The following is an 18,346-nucleotide window of genomic DNA, read 5'->3' as shown; positions in this document are numbered from 1 at the left end:
GGGCAGGGTGTGGGGCGCCCACCGGGGGTGATGCTGGCCCAGGCCGGAGGGGTCGCGCCGCCTGCCTCTCTGCCTCTTTCTTTCTCCTCCAGGAAGGCCTCTCCCTGCTTCCTTCCTTCCTCCCCGTGCTTTCCGTGTTCCATCTCCCAACCAAAGGACTGGGGCGCCGAGAGGGCCGTGCCTCGTGTGCGTGTGTGTGTGCTCATGTGGGTGTACACGCACAGCTGCCTGTGGCCCACACGCTACTGCTGTGGAGAAGGCCCAGCCGGCTTCTGGGGCTGCCCTGTCTGCACTGGACAGCCTCCACGTGTTCCACGCGTGCATCGCGCAGGCTGTGGGCTCGTCGGGAGGAACGTGGCAGGTGGCAGCCCTGTGCCTGCTGGTGGTGGTGGTGGAGAGCGGTGGCCATGATGCATGTGCATGTGTGTGCGTGTGTGCATGTGAGTGTGCATGTGCACGTGTGGTTGTGCATGTGCGTGTGTGCATGTGTGGGTGTGCGTGCCTGTGCGTAGTTGCTCTCGAGTATAGACTCCCCTTCCGTCCCGGATTGAGTTCCGAAGGAAGCGGGGATGTGTCCTCTGAGCTAAAGGCCCCTCCGGCGGGACACCCCCTCTCGGGGTGTCAGTGGCCCCGCCTGAAGCAGGGACGTTGGGCCAGGGCCTTCTGGTGACAGTCAGGCCTGCCTGTCTCTGTGCGGAAAACAGGAGGCAGCGGGCTGGGCGCTGCTCCCGTAGCCACCTCCGCCCCTGGCTTCCCGCCCAGCCCCCATGGTCTGGAGGGGCCGCAGTGGCCATGGCGGTGGGTCAGGGTGTGTCAGCATCTCCCCTGATGCTGGGGTCCCTGCTCTTGCTGGGTGCGGACCCCCACCCCCCGCCCAGGCGTGTGTCTGGCTGCTTCACGAAGCCGGCCACGCCTCCCTGGTGTTTCTGGGGGTGCTCAGGCCCAGAGCAGGGAGGGGGGGTGGCGGGGAGTGAGGCCCTGTGCTCGCAGACGCCTCCCGCCTGAGGCTTCCCGGCGCCGGCGGAACGTAAGTCAAACATGACTACATCTAAAAGGTGATTGAGCTGGCAAAACATAAATCCCCGGGCTCTCCTGCCCCCTCCGCCGTCTATAAATAAACCCATAATATTTATAATGACGCTGCTCAGAGCTGCTGGCCCTCCACGGCTTCAAAGTGCTCCTCGAGGCATTGGCTAATTAATTGGCGCCGCCCCCGCGGAGGAGGCAGGTGCTGGGGACCCCCACCCGCCCCAGGCACTGCCCCCACACTCGGGCCACCCCGTCCAACCCGCCCTGCCCGTGCAGCGGGAGGAAGTCCGTGACCGGGCAGCGTGTGGGGAGCGTGGGAGCGGGAGGCGAGGGGACGGAGGTGGGAGCGCCTTGCGGGGCTGGTGCTGTGGTCCTCCCTCCAGGGCCGAGGCAGCGGGACCGCGCAGCTGGCAGGGGCAATGCAGTGCGAGGCGCCCAGAGCCGCCGCTGTCCTGGGAGCTCAGCTGTGGCGCCCGCCGCGCTGCTCCGGACCCGCTCCCTGGCTGGAAGAACGAGTTGAGCCAGAGCGCATGCCTCTCAGCTGGGTGCTGGCCCGGACAGTTTAGGCTTCTAAGCGGCGCATAGCCCTGGGGGGCCACCGCCCCGCTCAGTGTCGCGGGCACACGGGCCTGCCTCGACCCTGTGTCCGTCGCCCCGGCTCCTGGCCGCATCAGTCCATGCGGAGCTGCTTTGTGCACGGTGGCTGAAGGGTGACTGCGAGAGGGTGCCCTGCGCCAGCCCAGCACCCAGCACATGTCGGGGGCTGGAAGCCTGGCTGGAGGGGCCCCCACAGCTGTGCCGCCCCCTCCCACCTGCCACCTGCCTGCCAGCTGGAGCCCCCCTCCTGCGGCCCCCGCCCGCTGTCAGACCTTCGAGAAGAGCTAGCCTTGCAGAAACTCTGATTTGGGCTTCCTGCCTGGCTCCTCGGCCCAGCGGGGGTGATTTGCAGGTGCTGAGCCGGCCCCTGTCCGTGAGTCTCACTGGCTCTGGGAGTCGAGTCCCTCGCTGGAGTCCACGCTCTGGGTCTAAATCGCTGCCTGCCCCCAGGGAGCCCCGCGGGTGGTAGGGAGGTGTTCCTGCGGACGGCCTGGGGGCTGTGGGCTGCGCTCTGGGAGCCAGGCAGGCTGTGGGGCCTTTGGGGCCAGCACCATCAGGGAGCCCTCACACCCCTCGGGCTGGAGCGCGGAGAGGAACGAGGGGTCCCAGGAGAGGGCTGCCCTCCGGGAGCCACGGCCTTGGGGGTAAGTGGCAGGTGAGGGCAGAGGCTGGGCGAGGAGGCGCCAGAGCCAGGACAGCCCATCCCCCACTCCTCCTCCCGCCTGTCCCTTGCATTTGGCAAACCCATCAGGAAACCCAAGGGAATTGGGGCTCCTGGGTGGCTTAGTCGGTTAAGCGTCCGACTTTCGCTCAGGTCATGATCTCGCGGTTCGGGGGTTCGAGCCCCGCGTCGGGCTCTGTGCTGACTGCCAGCTCGGAGCCTGGAGCCTGTTTCAGAGTCTGTGACTCCCTCTCTCTCTGACCCTGCCCTGCTCACGCTGTCTCTCTCTCTCTCCTAGAAATAAAATAAAAATATTAAGAAAAAAAAAAAGGAAACCCAAGGGGAGAGGACTTGGTAAGGCAGGCCGAGTTCGGGCCCTCAGAGCCGGGGCAGGGGTGGGTCTGGAGGTTCAAGGAGGTGGTCCTGTGACAGCTGGGTCTCTGAGACCCAGGAGCGTGCTGTGCCCTGTAGAGATGTCCTGGAGGGGAGAATGAGCCCGTCTGAGGCCCAGGGGGCTGTAGACTCAGGAAGCCCCGGGACAGGCTGCACCTTTCGCTCTCCAGAAGGCCCTGTCCCAGGACATTGGACCAGGAAAGAGGGTGCGGAGCACACAGTGCCCTGCGGGTGTGCGGGCGTGAGGGCAGGATGCCAGGCTGAGGCTCTGCAGGGTGGGGGCTCTGAGCTGGCTTTGGGGATGTGAAGCCGGGACGGGTCAGGGCTGGGGAGTGGGAGACCCGGCTGGCACAGGAAAGGCCTGGTGGAGGAGGAGGGGCCCCAGCATGTGGCCGGCATCCTCAGCAGGGCCGTGAGGTCCCCGGGCTGAGCCCCCGCCTCCAGGCTGGCCAGAAGTTGGGCAGCGGGCCGGGGGCCGGCAGCGGTTGGAGTCAGCTGACCTCAGCTGCCCCTGTGCAGGAGTGTGACCCGGGGGCTGTAGGTGTGGCTCGACGTGACTCTATTTTATGCCCATGCTCTACCCGCAGGCCCCCAGGAGCCGGCCGTTTGCCAGCTCGTGGTGCGATCCCGGGGCAGGACGGTGGGGGCCTGGCCCTGAGGAGGCCATGGCCACACCAGGGGCTGGTGGAGGGGGCCCACCGGAGGGCGGGCTTGGGGGAGGCTGCTGTGACGGCATCTGGGCGTCCCCGACACTCCTAGCTGGCTCAGGCCGTGGCAGTGCTGTGTAGACAGGCTGTGGCTGTGACCTCTCCCCATGGCTGACTCGTTCTCCCCAGTCCAGGGCCCTTGGTTCTCCTACCAGCGAGGAGGGGGTGCAGGTGGGCATCACCCCGGCGACTGTGGCAGCCCCGGGGGCTCTGGGTGGGTCCACAGCCTGACCCCTGGGTCCCGGCCCCTCTTAGGGACAACAGCTTGAGCTTCTGGGACTCAAGTCTGAGGTCGTAAACGCCCATCCACAGGGTGCCCTGGTGGCCTCCCTTCTGTCCACACGGGTCTCTTTGGGGCCGTGTGCAAGTGAACATCCCCCTCTGCGTCCTTCTGTCGGCTTCCTGGGCTCCCGGGGACTGGCCACGCCCTGTCCAGCCATCTGCTCGGCCCTCCACCCCAGGGCTGCCCCCTACCCCGCCGGGCTGCCCCAGGCCATCCCGGCTGATGCTCAGGGTTGGCATCCAGCTCCCGGTCTCCCCTGGGCCCCCCTTCTCTTTCTGCATCTGGAAGGGGCTTTCAGAGATCTGTGCCCTGTCCCGTCCCTGTCCTGGGGCGCGTCAGGAACGTGCCCCGGCTCCCAGGTGTACCCCTGCACCGGCTCTCCAGTTGCTGTGAGAGGCCCATTCGTCAGGAGCGTCTCTGCTTAGGCTCTGGGCCTTTGCACATTCTGTCTCCTATGCCTGAACTATGGCCCTCGTCCTTCCTGCCTCTTTACTTTTCTTGGCCACTTCTTCCAGGAAGCTTTCCTAGCTTTGTCTGAGTCCATAGTCCATCGAAACCCTTCTCACTGCATGTTAGGCTTCCTGCCGAGCCATCTGTCAGCTCCATGAGAGCTGGGCCCCACATGCCCCAGCCTGTGCATGCCCGGCCCCGGCCAGGTCCCGGTGTGGACGTCAGCTGAATGGTGCAGTGAGAGGCCGGTGGGTGTGCTGTGCGTGTGGGTGTGTAGCTGCTGAGAAGCAGAGAGCGGGCCGTACTCTGGCCTCACTGGCCCTGATGGACGCGCTGGCTCCGGGCTGACACGGCTTGGCCTCTGGTGGAGGGTGGTGCCCAGGGAGCCGAGGGCTGACCCCCTGCCCCCCACTCTGCAGCTGTGCAGGAGGAGCGGCAGCGGGGCAAGGACCGGAATGAAAACGAGGTGGAGTCCACCAGCAGCGCCAATGAGGACATGCCAGTGGAGAAGATTCTGGAGGCGGAGCTGGCCGTTGAGCCCAAGACCGAGACGTACGTGGATGCGAACATGGGGCTGAACCCCAACTCGGTGAGCGTCTCCTCGTGGGCAGGGGGCTGGCACTGCCTGGGGACTGTTGACCCCTGGCGAGTGCTGCTGGGCGCAAGGCCCCGTCTGTCGTGGGCCGTGTGACCCCGGGAGCCCGCAGGTGCTGTCCTGCTCCACGCGCCGCGGCCAGTGCTCGGCCGGGTGTCGGGGGTCCTGTATCTGCCCCAGGAGTGCAGGCCACCTTGCTGTTTCACCTGTGCCCCCACGTGGGGTCAGGGCTGGGGTCAGAGCCCTGCGGCCAGTCCCAAGGTCGCTCTTTCCCTCTGTTCTCTGGCTCACAGTGGCTCCCACTGTGCTGGACACACCGTCCTCACCCACCTGTGCAACCCCAGGACCCTTGCACATGTGGCTGCCTTTGCTTCCTCCTCACGCTGCTGTCCTGGCTAAGGTGTCTCTTTTCCAGGGATTCTTTTCCCCTGTGGCCCTTCCTTCATGGCCCCTGGCACAGGGCAGTCAGCCGTGGGGTGTGTGGTGGATTAAATCTCCCTCCCTGCCATGAGGCCTGGGGGTGGCATCTGAGCTGTTCCTCCCCGCCCAGCCCCGGCCAGCGACCCCGCCTGCCTGTGGGTGCTCATGCGCGGCCCTTACCCCCGGCTCAGTGTCCCGTGTACTCACGAGGCTCCGCACGGTGAGGCCGCTGCGGCTGGGCGCTGGGCCATCCCGGTTTCCCAGGGCCGCAGCGCCTGCCAGACCTCCGCTCCGGCACCTGGCCAGGCAGCAGGGGCACACGGGGCCCGGAGGCAGGTGCCCGCTCACTGCTTGTGGACTGAGCCCACCCCTCCTGTCCCGGGGAGGCCCGCCTCCAGGGTGTCACGGTTGAACAGAAGCCCCAGAACCATAGGGTTTGGCCACCTTTTCTTCTGTCGAGTAAGGACGTTATTAGGAAAACTCGCTGCCACGTGCTTCCCCTCGGAACTGGCGGGAGGCGTCGGCCACGCAGACGGCCGGCCGAGCGGGGGGTGCGAGCCTGCCTTCCCGTGTCTGACCTGGCCACTGCCTCCTCTGCGTCGGTCTGGGACCCCTCCGGGACGGCTCACTCACAAGTTGTAGCTGGTCCCCCGCGAGCCCTGGGGTGGGGGGCGCATGCTGTTATCTCACGCGGGGCCTGTGTGGCCGGCTGCAGGGGCCACTGCCCAGGAGGGGTTCAGGGGCTGCTCTGGGCCCCTCATGGGCTCCTAGGGAGCTGGCAGCCAGCGGCCAGGGAGGCTGGTTCCCTGGGCTTCACTGGGGAGCTGTGGGGCTCCCCCACGCCCCCTCTCTCCACACGGCCTCCGGGCCCCTGTCCACCTGACTGGGCCTGAGGCACAGAGCCGGGCAGGAGTGGCCTCTGACACGGCCAGCTATCGGGTGCGTCACCCTCATGAGCTGGGGACCCCGTGCAGGCCAGCCTCTGTGCCGGTGCCGATGATGGGGGTGCTGTGTGGGGACACGTGTGCCCCGAGCAGAGCCTGGCCCCGGGCTTCTGGTTGGCACAGAATCTGCTGCAGCGAACGCAGGAGGGAACACCCTACCCCCACAGACCAGCCCCGGCAGCAGAGGGGTTTTGGCGTGAGGGCAAGTGTAGGGTGTTCTGGGGGCCGGTGCCCTGGGCTGGGGATCCCTGTGGGCCCCAGAAGCCCTGGCTGACCCCCGTTCCTGCGGCCCCACGTTCCCGTCTGCTTACCCCAGCCCCTTCCAACCCGGTGGCCTCTGGCCATTTGTCACCTGCCTTCCCGTGCCAGCCCTGAGCAGGCCCCGCCCGTGGAGCCTGGGGTGTGGAGACCGCACCTCCGTTAGGGCCGGTGGCTGCTGTCTGGGGACGCTCCTCAGGGGACCCTTTGCCCCTCGCTGGCCCTGCTGCTTCCTGCGGCGACAGGTTTCTGCACCGTGTGGGTGTCGGCCCTCCCCTCGCTCTGGACCCCAGGGTCTGCCCTCCAGGGGCTGGGGGGACCTGTGTTTCCTCATCTGTGAGAAGAGACCAGAGTACTCATCTGGCTAGAGCCTTCCGGAAGGGTCTCTGATGCCCTCATCTGTGTACCGTCTCCACGCCCGGGAGGAAGAATGGCACGGAGGGCCCAGCAGTGTCCGGCCCCCAGAGCCCCCAGCCCGAGTCCATGCCTGCGTTTCTTTCCCCGACCATGCTCTGGGTCCCTTGTCCCCCATTGAGCACTTAAAATAGAAGTGTTTTTAGCATCTTCCGGTCCTGGAGGTCCGCGGTCCCAAATCAGTGTCAGCCGACTGGAGTCGTGCGGTGGGCAGGGCCGGGCCCTGCTGGGGAGGACGCCCCCCTCGCCCTTCCCGGTCCTGGCGCCGCCCCTGTGGCCCGGGTCCCCCCTGGGTGTCCAGCCCCCACAGCCTGGTTCCTCCCCCCCCCCCCCCGCACTGGCGTCTCTCTTGCTCTCTCCTGTCTCCGACCCTCGCCTCATCCAGCAGGGACCCTGTGATGACACTGGGCCCACCCGTTGTCCAGAATCGCCTCCCACCTCCAAACCCCTAACTCTGGCGTGCCTGCAAAGAGGGGCACAAAGTGGCCTGTTCACACACTGGTCAGCCCGGGGCAGGTGCAGCACGGGGGTGGGGGGACCTGGTCTGGGCCTCGTTCCCAGCAGGGCGCTCACTGTGTGCCCCTCCCCCCACCCAGCCCAACGACCCCGTCACCAACATCTGCCAGGCAGCGGACAAGCAGCTCTTCACCCTGGTTGAGTGGGCCAAGCGCATCCCGCACTTCTCTGAGCTGCCCCTAGACGACCAGGTCATCCTGCTGAGGGCAGGTGAGTGGCCCGTCTGTGGGGGGGGTGTGGGCTGGGGAAGGCGTCAGAGGCGACAGGGCAGGGGCCTTGGGGCCCCGTGGGTGGGCCGGACCCTGGGAAGCCCGTCCCTCCTGCAGCGTGGGGCTCTGGCCCCAGCCCCGCCCTGTGTGGCCCCGCCCCGCCCCCCATAAGGAGGTGGGGGGTCTCTGAGTGGCCTTCTGAGAGGTGGAGGGCTGTCTGGGGATCTCTGGAGAAGGTGAGGGGAGTGCGGCCAGCATGCGCTGCCCCGCAGCGAGGCCTCAGCTCCTTCTCCGGGTGGGGGTTGCAGTGGCGGCAGGCAGGGGGAGCACTGGCACTGGGCTGTGGCTCGGGCACGCTTCCTGACACATGACGCACGTGCCAGTGGAAACCCGTTTGTGCTGTGAGACTAGGGTCCTCAGCGCAAGTTCCTGTATAGGGACAGCAGGGACGGGGGCGGGGGCAGGTGTGCTGGGCCTGCCTTCGGAGGGTGCTGGCCAGGAGCACCCCCACCGCCAGCCTCCTGCCTCGCGGGGCCACCTGCACGTGCTGGGCCCAAGGTGAGGGAGGCAGCAGGGAGAGCAGAGGGACTCCTGAGTGACCCCGCGGTGGTGGGGAGGACAATGCTCTGGGGCGGGCTCTGCCCCTGGGGCCTGGTGGGCCTGGTGCGCAGGGCGGGGCGCCTTCTGGAAGAGCTTCCACTCTAGCCAGGACACAAAACCCAACTCCCAGAGCCATCCGCAGAAGGTGACGGGCCAGGGGCCACAGAGGCCCGCGTGCTCAACGTGACACTGTGACGGGGTAACCCCTGCTGTGCCCTGGGCCTCAGTTTCCCCTTCTGTAAAACGGGGCTACTCCTGGTTTTGTAGGATTGTAGCCAGTATTGAATGGGATAGTCTGAGTGATCCCATCTGCCCCGGAGCCCGGAGCCTTCTGAGCCCTGGGGGGTGTGGCCGTGAATACCGCTGTCCTTGTGAAGGGGCTTGGGGCTTCCCAGTTCTCAAGAGTCCTCCAGAACCAAGCAGAGAAATGGTTTCTATTTCAGTTTTTCTCCCATACCTTCTCGTAACCGTGATGCTTGCTCCGGTCTGTCCGCACTGGGACCTCAGGTGGAGAGAGCGTCCGGTTTGCCTGAGGCTCTGACACACCTTATTTCAGTTTGATGATGCTCTGTTTGGGGCCCCGTGTGGCACACATTAATCCGAGAGTTTGCTGCTGGGACCAGGGTAGCGGAGGCTGCTCTGGGGCTGCCCCAGAGAGAGCCCCCCACATTCGTCATGGCTTGTGCACCCTGTACTTGTGGGAGGAGCCTTCCCCCAGCACATGAGTTTGGGACCACCTGGGTTAAACAGAGCCAAAGAGGGCACTGTGTGCAGGACCTCTCAGGGCCTTTATTGCAGTTTGCACCGTAGAAGAAAAGCATTTCCCAAACATAGGTGCTTGGGAACCTTGTTTCTGTGGCCTGCTCCCTTAGGGGTTCCCCAGCACCCACTTTGGGATGGTCCTGTGATGGCGCCCGCTGCCTTTGGATGGTAGCCCAGTCAGGGGAAGGGTGGCCCCGGGGCCTGGACACAGCCGCGTGACCCTGCACCCTCCTCCGTCCAGGCTGGAACGAGCTGCTCATCGCCTCCTTCTCCCACCGGTCCATCGCCGTGAAGGACGGGATCCTCCTGGCCACCGGGCTGCACGTCCACCGGAACAGCGCCCACAGCGCCGGGGTGGGCGCCATCTTTGACAGGTGGGGCCCCATCCACATTCACATCCCGCTGCTCGTGGGCTCCGTTCAGGCAGGTTTCAGATGGAAATGGAAGTGCAGGGACAGAGTTCACGCCTCCGGATGTCTGTCAGCTGGGGGCACCCAACAGCCGCGGCCTAAGGTCTTGATTTATTTCCTCCCGGCTCACTCTATTCTATTAACACATTTTGTAAACGTTTTATTTTTGAGAGAGAGAAGGAGTGAGCACGAATGGGGGAGGGGCAGAGAGAGAGAGAGGGAGACACAGAATCCGAAGCAGCTCCAGGCCCCGAGCTGTCAGCACAGAGCCCGACACGGGGCTCGAACCCACACACCACGAGATCATGCCCGGAGCCCTGTGCTGGGCGAGGGGCACTGCACTTTCTAAGCAGGAGGAGTTACCGTCTCCTGCAGCTGCTGCAGTTTTAATACATCGAAGCCCGAGTGCTCTGCTTCACCTCCCCGCACCCCTGTGCTCCTCAGCACACACGCAGGGGGGCAGCGCTGGGCCGGCGGGCGGGGGGCGGGGCAGCCCCGCGAGTCCTGCCTAGTTGCTCCGAACACACAGCCCCCTGGGCTCCGCCGGGTGCCTGGGTGCAGAGGAAGGGCTGGGAGAGATGTCGCAGGGTCCCTGGGGTGGGGATGCAGCCCCGGAGCAGTGAGGGAAGGTGGTGTCAGGGGTCCCAGGGAGCCCTGAGTACGAGAACCCTGGAGTCAAGGTGAGCCAGCCCCCCGCCGTCACCCAGGGGAGACTAAACGTGGGAACCACACTGCCCTCTAGGGCCGTTCTGGGAGAGCCCATAAGGATGCCCTCGGGCTTCCTAGGATGTGTCAAGTGTAAACGGGCTGTGGCCGCATACCTGGGCATTTGGATGTGTCTTTGCTTCAGGACTTCTTAGGGCCTTTAACAAGCTGGCGTGCAAGGTGCCAGCAAAGGCGGCTGTGGGGTGCAACACTTCTTGTCCACAGAGGCCTTCTTTAGACGGTCTCGCCTGCTGGGGTCTGCTCTGCTTTAGGAATGCAGCCCCACCACACACCCGGCTGCCGGTTCTGTGTTGCAGCGGTGAGGGGTGACGCTGACAGAGGCGTGGGGCTGCCCGGAGCGGGCCCGCAGCAGCGTCGGAGGCGGCAGCCCCTCCTCCTCGCCCTTCCAGTGAATGGATCGCGTGGCCCTGGCTTCAGGGCCCCTCTGGCCGCAGCACAGGCCATACCCGTCCCCTCCTGCTCTGTCCCCAAGGCTCCCTGGGATCCTTCCCCTCTCCAGCCCACAGACCCCTGGGGCTCCCGGGTCCTCAGGGTGACCATCCAGGCCCTTCCCAGGGCGCCGTCCCTGGTCCCCTGTGGCCCAGCCTCGCCAGCCACTCACCACTTCTTGGGCACAGCCGTCGAGTTTTGGGGGCCAGCAGGCAGGCTGGTGAGGTTGGGGAGCGCAGGCCGCGGGGTGCTGCGGACACGCCGGCATCTAGGACCCCGCTGCCCACAGGGCTGGGCCTGCTGAGCTTGGGTCGGGGCTGTGCTCCGCGCCCACGCCGTCTCCCGCGCGAGCCCTGGGCATTCCGGGGCGGTCCCCGTGAGGGCGCGGCCTGATTCGGCGCGCGGCGCTGCTTCCTCCGCAGGGTGTTGACGGAGCTCGTGTCCAAGATGCGGGACATGCAGATGGACAAGACGGAGCTGGGCTGCCTGCGCGCCATCGTCCTCTTCAACCCTGGTACGGCCCTCCTGGGGCGCCCCGCCGTCCCCCCTTGGCCCCGAACCCTCGCCGGCGCAGCGGCCCTGGGCGGACCGCACGCGTCCCCTCTATGGGGGGAGCGGCCACGCCGCCGCCTCCTGGTGGCTCTCGTGAGCGTGAGAACGTGGCGGCCTCTGCATGCGGTGGCGCTCGGTGACTCATGCTCCTCTTCCGTGGCTTGGCGAGGCCTCTGGCCGAGCCCCGTGGGCACCGGGACCACAGTGTGGCACCGCCGCCCGCCAGAGGCCTGGGCACCAGAAGAGGCGGTGTCTTTGTGAACTTGTGGGCGGGAAGTTCTAGAGCCCAGACTGTCTGCTAGGGGACGGGCTCGTGGCGGCTGTGGGCTTCGTGGGCAAGCTGGGTGAGCTGGTGGGGCCGTGGCAAAGGCAGGGGCCTGGGGGGTGGGGAGCGGGCCCCACCCTCCTGCCTTGCATCAGCTGCAGTGCTGAGGGGTCCGGCTGTGCACCCCTGAATGTCGTCTTGGGGGCAAGCCCGTTTCTCGGGGCATTTTGTCCTCGGTTTACTCTCCAAGCCTGGGGTCCTGCCGGCCTAGGGGGCAGGACCACACGTCTTAGCCCCGCCGGGTGGAGCCCCCGTTCCAGCTGTGCGCGGCCTGGCCTTCACTGAGGCCCGGGTGTGGGGCCGCTGGGGACGGGAAGCAGGAGGCCGGCGCTGGGGCCTTCTCGGGGCCTGGGGGTGCTGAGCTACGGGGAAGCCGGCCACGGCCCCAGGGTGCCCAGGACCCCGGCCCTCCTGCGGCATTGGCGCCGGGCCGCAGTGTCTGCTGGGATGTCGGACTGCCGGCCCCCTGCTGGCGTGACCCCCCCCCCCCCCCCCGGGGCTGCAGCGGCTTCACGCGGCAGCAGGCGGGCAGTGGTGGGCTCCGGCTCCGCCCCCCAGGCCGTCGGGATGCACCGCACTGGGCAGGGACTAGACCCAGGGCCCTGTGAGCCCCGAGTGCGGTTCCAGCAGGTGGTGGCCGCTCCGCAGAGAGAGGGTCTTGGCTGATGCCAGCTTGTTGGGTGTTGGGAAGCCCTGGGAGACAGGGAGGCAGAGAGGATGCTGGACGGAACCTCCTGGCACGGTGGGCTCTGGCTGGTTCCGGAAGCACCACGACGGTCACCCACCGAGCCCTGGCATGTCCTTTGCTCCTTAGATCCCCCCTGACTGCCCCGTGCCCTGGAGGCTCTGTTGGCATCGCCATCCACAGGCAGAGCCCCTCCCGGACTCAGGTCCCACCCTCGGGATCCCAGGGCTCAGGGTGGCTCTAGGCCCCTCCCCCACTCCCTTACGCAGGGCCGGCTGTTTCTGGGGTGAAGGTTCTGAGCTTTCATCCATCTCAGAGGACTGAGTCCCAAGGGCAGCAGGGGTTGGACATCAGCCTGGTTGCCACAGGGAAGTGTGGGGGCGGTCCCGTTGCCTCAGACCACCCCCCCCGGATGGGGAAGCTGTGTCAGGAAGGCCAGGGATGGGCCCGAGGTCACGTGGCCCACAAGGGGCAAGTCAGGCCTCGAGCCCCCAGTGGCCTCATGGGGGGCAGAGCCTCGTCCGAGCGGGGAGCTAGCCTGAGTGCCCAGGAGCCCCATGCAGCTTTCCGGGCGAAGCCTCTGACTCGCGGCCCCTTTGCCCTGCAGACTCCAAGGGGCTCTCGAACCCCGCGGAGGTGGAGGCGCTACGGGAGAAGGTCTATGCGTCCCTGGAGGCGTACTGCAAGCACAAGTACCCCGAACAGCCTGGAAGGTGAGCCCCCCTCCCCTGGGGCCCAGGGCCTCCCTCCTGGGGCACCCCCCCCCCGGCCCCAGGCCAGGCCACCACAGCTCAGGCACGTGTGTGAATTAGAAGGCGGCGCCTCCTCCCTCAGGGAAGCTGTGCGGCAGGGTGGGGACGGGGCGCTGTCTGACCCCGCGCGGGCGCCTGCCGCACCCCTGTAACCCGCCAGAGACGGGTCTGAGCGCAGCAGGTGCCCATTTCCGTGGGGTATGAAAATGAAGTCTCCTCTGCTCCTGAAGGGAACCCCTAGAGGCAGGGCCTTTGCGTGCTGACCCCCAGTGGGGACGGACGCCAGCACACAGTGGGTGCTTTATAAATGTGTGCAGTTTGTCTCCTACCTGACTGGGGGCGCCGGAAGGGCTGGGCCTCGTTTCTGGGTCCGCGGTGCCAAATGCGCAGGGGGTGGCTTGGTGCTGTGTCTGTCGTCCTACTCGGCCCTCCCCCTGCAAGGGGCTCTCCTGGGAGGGCGTGTGCCCCCCGCCCCGACCCCAGACCCCCTTCTCCCCCGCCCACCGGCCGGGGCGCACACTTGAGTGGGCCCCGCCCCCTCCCAGCTCATCTGGTTTGGTTTAAAGTGGAACTTCCCGAGGAAGACGGAGGGCAGGCCTGCCTGTTTTTCCTGGCGCCCCGCCGCAGCCCGTCTCGCCAGCTCAGCAGAAAACCGCTTTCTCTGGCCCCGCTCCAGACTCTGCTGCGTTTTTGCCTTTAAAACGTGGGTTGTATGGCAGCCAACCCCAGGGCTTTGTCCCCTGAAACACAGACGCTGTGAATAGTTAATGAGGCCCCGCGGCCCCTCCAGGGCCCATGTGGTGGCTGGGGGGCAGCCGTGCACGTCCCTCGAGGGGACAGGGCACTGTTCTTGGTGGCTGAGCAAGTAAGCCTGGCGTCCAGGAGCCCCAGCCTTCCCCCCTTCCCTCCCCCAGCCGGTTCCCCCCCACCCCAGGGGCCGGGTAGGGCCTGGGGATCACGCCTCTGGCTCAGCCCCAGTAGAGCTATTTCTGGGGAAGGGGTGGGTGTTGGCATGGGGCACCCGGGATGCCAGTGCTTTATGGGGTGAGGCTTGCTCGAGCACAGACCTGCTGTCCCCGCCTGGGAGCGGCCCCACCTGGGCCTCCCCACGGGAGCCACAGGCACTGCTAATACTCAGACCCACTTTTGTAGCTCTCTCCCCACCTGGAAGTCCTGCTGTGGCTCCCTATTGCCCTCGGAGAAAGCCCACATATTTTAGCTTTCCCACAGTGCCCTCCTCAGCCTGCGCCAGCCCAGCCGCTGTTTTGCCCTGGCCCTTCGTCCCTGGTCTCTGTTCCGTGGTGGGTCTTCCTTCGGGGCCTTCCCACGCCAGGCCCTGGCCTGCTGAGTGACCCACATCCCCCTTGGCTCAGCACAGGCAGGCGCTGCTGCTGCTGCAGCTTCAGGACCAGGTCCCGTCCCCAGGAGGCTGCCAGGTGCCCCCACCAGCACGGGGGTGGGGGCAGGCTGCCCACCACCATGGAGGGGGGTAGGGAGGGCCGCCCACCAGCACGGGGGGGCGCGGGGGGGGAGGGCCGCCTGCCTCCTCTTCCACGGGCTTCCCACAGGTTCGCCAAGCTGCTGCTGCGCCTGCCCGCTCTGCGCTCCATTGGCCTCAAGTGCCTGGAACATCTCTTCTTCTTCAAACTCATCGGGGACACGCCCATCGACACCTTCCTCATGGAGATGCTGGAAGCCCCACACCAAATGACTTAGGCCCGCCGGCCTGTCCTTCGCGCCCGCCTGCCCGCCGGTCTGGCCACCCCACCTGGCTGCCAGCTGCTCTTCTCTGCCGAGCCCGTCCCTGCCCCTTCCCCGCCTGGCCTGCTGGGACGCGGGGGCGCAGCCGCTAAGCCCGAGAGTCCTCGACGCCTCCTCACGTTCAGTGCGGCTCAGCTGGTCGCCGGCCCCGCCCTGGAGCTGTAGCAGCCGCTGGTGTTTGGAACACCCTGAGCTTCCCCCCCTGTGTTTGCAGTGACCCCTCGGCTGCCTGGCAGGTGCCCCGGCCAGCGCACCCTGGCCAGCGTCCGTGGCAGGGCTCAAAGGACCCCGCCTGTGCCGCCCCCGGCCCCCGGGGCAGATGAGAGGGGCTCTGGGGCAGCAGGCTTCCCTCCCCTCCCAGTGAAGGGCGAGCAGCCCCTTTTCCAAAGATGACTTGCAGTTTCACCCCCGAGCCGACCAGAACAGGAGCTGACCCCCGTGCAGGGCTCTGGGGCCACCTCAAAGCCGCAGGGACTGGGGTCACCCACCTCCCCACCTCGGTGTTCCCTCTGCATCAGCCTGGTTTCAGCTTCTTGGCTCACGCAGCCCCGTCCGCCCCAGGGTCACCAGACCCAGTGCGCGGCCCGTCCTCCGTTCCGTGTTCTGTTTCAGCCTGGCAGGAGGGGCAGGCCAGCGCCCGGTCCCCGGAGGGCTAGCCCGCTTCCCGGCCTTCCTAGAAGTCCCGGGCCAGGCCGCTGTGACTCAGCTGACCTCACAGGCAGAGGAGGCCGCTGGGGAGGCCCGCGGGGGCGAGGGGGGGGGCCTTGGAGAGCCAGAAGGGCTTGTGGGCACCGAGGCCTGGCAGGAAGGGGCAGGTGCGGCTGCTTCCTGGAGATGCTGGGAGAGCAGCCCCCTTTGCTGGCCAGCTGCTCCGTGTAGGAGGCTCTTGGAATTGGGGACCGGTGTGAGCCGGCATCCTCGGGCCTGCGGCTAGATGCCCCTCGGGGCAGGCAGCCCGGCTGCCGTCTTGTCTGGGCCACAGCCTTATGTGGGGCTCCATCAGACACTCGCTCCGGCTGATGGCTCCCAGGCCAGCCCAGCACCTGCTTCTGTAGCATCTCGGCCGCCCCGGGCAGGGACACTGCCTCCTGGGGGGTGAGGCTCCGGGCTCCGGGGGTGCAGGGGCTCTCTCAGGTTGAACCGGCTTCTTTTGCACTGTAATGCCCTCCCTTTGGTCTGAGTACTTTCATTCTCACGCCTCATACTCCATGAACCCAGCGTTTGCCACCGGCGGGGGCCCGAGCAGGGATTCACGGGGGGTGAGGGTGGGGAGTGTGCTGGCGGCTCCTGCCTGTTTGGCCCTCGAGGGGATGCTCTGTAGCCCTGGGGGGGGGTGCAAGGGCGCCCCAGGAGCAGGGTGGGGAGAGGCAGGCAAGGCCTCCATGGGGAAGTAGGTGTCGTTCTTTGCCTTCCCAGAGCCCCCGGCCCAGCTGGAAGGTGAGGCTCCAGGCAGAGGCCCTGAGGTGGCACGAAACCCCCCTTTATCCACCGGTCACCTGCTTGTCACATGGGGAGGTGGCAGAGGCAGGGTGTGCTAGGGTCGGCCCAGCTCCCAGGCACTCCCCAAATTCTCGGCAGCCTTTGGGGGCTCCGTTGTGACAAGCAGTGATGGAGGCACTCTTGGGGACTCTGTCTCGGGGTCCCCCCAGTTGTGGGAATGGCAGACTGCCCCGCACCCAGTGCCCCTGGTGTCTCCTGCACCCCGTCATTCCGGCCCCGCCCCCTTGCACCCCCTCGGGAATGGGGGCCCTTGCCTCTTCCTGGGAACTTCAGTCCGTAAAGCACTGGGGCCCCCAGGCTACTGCCTTGCCAGCCGAAGCCCCCAGCCCCTCACCCCCCCCCACCCCCAGCCCACAGGCACAGCATCCCGGGCCCTCGGGGCTGCCCTTCGCTCTTCATCTGTCTGTTGCCCTTGGCATCCATCCAGTGCTGTTCGAGGAGGTTGTAAATGGGGAGATGGCACATTGCTCAGTAGAGAGGTAGGATTTTTATTTAACCAGACCTTTAGTAGTATTACCAATCTGGTTCAATTAAGGTGATTTTTTTGTAATTATTATTATTATTATTATTATTATGGTGGGACAATCTTTAATTTTCTAAAGATAGCACTAACATCAGCTCGTTAGCCACCTCTTGCCCGTCCCTGCCTCGGCCGGGCTGGACGCTGCCCGGGCCCCGGGCCCGCAGGCGCCTCTGGCCCTCGCTCCGCCGACTCGCCGCCCCGCTCTGACATTCCCACGGGGTTCCCACCGCAGAGGCCCACGGCCCACGTCTGCGGGGCGTCAGCAAAGCCAGGCTCCGGCTTGCCCCCACGTCAAGCGTCTCCTGGGAAGCCAGCCTGCCCTTGTCACCTGGAAGACACGGTCTCTGGGGGAAGATGGCCCCACACCCTCGGCCTTCCAAGCCTCGGTGTTCTAGAGGATTTGAGCTGGCGGCCCCGCGGCAAGCGTGGGAAGCCAGGCCAGAGCTCCCTCCTCTGTGGGGGCCCCTCGGAGGGCCCGGCCGGACAGTGCCGCCAGTGGGTAACCAGCTGATGTTGTCCCCATCACGGAATTCCGGCGCATGGCCTGGTCCCTGGCCACGCAGGGGTGTGGTGTGAAGTGTCCGTGCTGTACAGAGAGAAACCGCCAGAGCCGCACGCCGCCGCCACACAGCACACGCGTAGCAGTCAACACCGTTTTGTTTTCATTTTTAGTCCAGACTTTCCCCCTCCTCCCGGTTTCCTACACGTTTGCTTCACGTAAGCAAGTAATAAGGACCCTCCTCTGGTGAAATCCGGTTCGAATGAATATCTCAAGGCAAGGAGTGCATCTATTTTAAGATGCTTTGGAGCAAGCAGCTTTACTGGCCCCCAATCTGTAGCCACGCCTTAGCTGGGACGCGTAGCTAACGATTTAGAAAGGTTGACGCGTACACACAGAGATAAAATGTCTAAAGCATCGGGAAAGGTAAAAAAAAAATCTATTTTTGTACAAATGTAATTTTATCCCTCATGTATACTTGGATGATGGGGGCGGGGCCTATTTTGTTTCTGCGTCTAGAGCGGAGGAGGCGCTTCCTCAGTGAAGAGTGGGGTGTCCCTGCCCCCTGCGCGGACGTCCCCCTCGGGCAGGGGCGGGGCGAGGTCTCCGGAGCCTGGCGCTGCCCTCCCCGCTGCCCTGCCGGACTCGGTCGGACTGTGCGCTTCCTTCCCCGCAGCCGCCGCGGCAGGTGCCGGGCAGGGACGAACAGCGGTGTCGGATCGTGGAAAGAAACAGACACTGAGAGGAGAAACGAAATACGAGCGTTTGAAAATCCATCCCCACGTTCTCGTTTGTCCTCGTGGGGGGCGTCGGGCGCCGGTCTGGAAGTCGGGGTGGGCCGGGCCTCCGGCTGCCGCCCAGGTGGGGGGCCTTGGTGGGGGTCCTGGCCGGTCCTCCTGGAGCCCCCCTGCGCCCAGGGCTGGGCCAGAGGGCCCCCCACACCCCTGGGCACCCGTGTGCTGCAGCCTGCCTGGCCCCGGGCCGCCCGAGCTGGATGGGTGAGCCGCTCACACACAGGCCCACAAAATGGATGGGGTCATCTGGCTGCCCCACTAATAACGGGGTGGTGACACCCCATCTGCTCCGTCCCATGTGATAAATGCTCTTCATCCCCGCGCCGTCTGTGGGCCCGACCACGGTTTGGAGGTGGTGCCTGTACCTCCTCGTGCGCCCTCTGTCCAGGGGGCACCTTCCCAGGGAGGCCCTGGGCACCCGGAGCCGGAGTCCTGAGGGCAGCAGACAGCTGGCCTGAGGGCGAGGGCCGCTCCCAGCCAGAGGGGGTGAGCCCGACAAGGCCCCCGGCTCCCCTTTTGTGCCCCTCCCCAGAATGTGCTCACACGCACACG

General features: G+C 66.2%; 1 protein-coding gene across 1 annotated transcript in view; it reads left to right on the top strand.

Moving 5' to 3' along the window:
* RXRA (retinoid X receptor alpha) overlaps positions 1 to 17,776 on the top strand; it is an 89,948-nt gene extending 72,172 nt beyond the window's left edge. The window contains exons 5-10 of the mRNA XM_039255157.1: positions 4,540 to 4,709; positions 7,348 to 7,477; positions 9,080 to 9,212; positions 10,826 to 10,917; positions 12,573 to 12,678; positions 14,286 to 17,776. Of these exons, the coding sequence (XP_039111088.1) occupies positions 4,540 to 4,709; positions 7,348 to 7,477; positions 9,080 to 9,212; positions 10,826 to 10,917; positions 12,573 to 12,678; positions 14,286 to 14,433 (779 nt within the window). The 3' untranslated portion in view covers positions 14,434 to 17,776. The remainder of the gene's footprint in view (positions 1 to 4,539; positions 4,710 to 7,347; positions 7,478 to 9,079; positions 9,213 to 10,825; positions 10,918 to 12,572; positions 12,679 to 14,285) is intronic.
* Positions 17,777 to 18,346: the final 570 nt, after the last annotated feature.

Source organism: Hyaena hyaena, unplaced genomic scaffold (assembly GCF_003009895.1).
Source record: "Hyaena hyaena isolate Hyena2069 unplaced genomic scaffold, ASM300989v1 scaffold_511, whole genome shotgun sequence".
NCBI classification, from domain to species: domain Eukaryota; kingdom Metazoa; phylum Chordata; class Mammalia; order Carnivora; family Hyaenidae; genus Hyaena; species Hyaena hyaena.
Note: the sequence above shows the minus strand (reverse complement) of the source record. Positions and strands in the feature narration are given on the sequence as shown.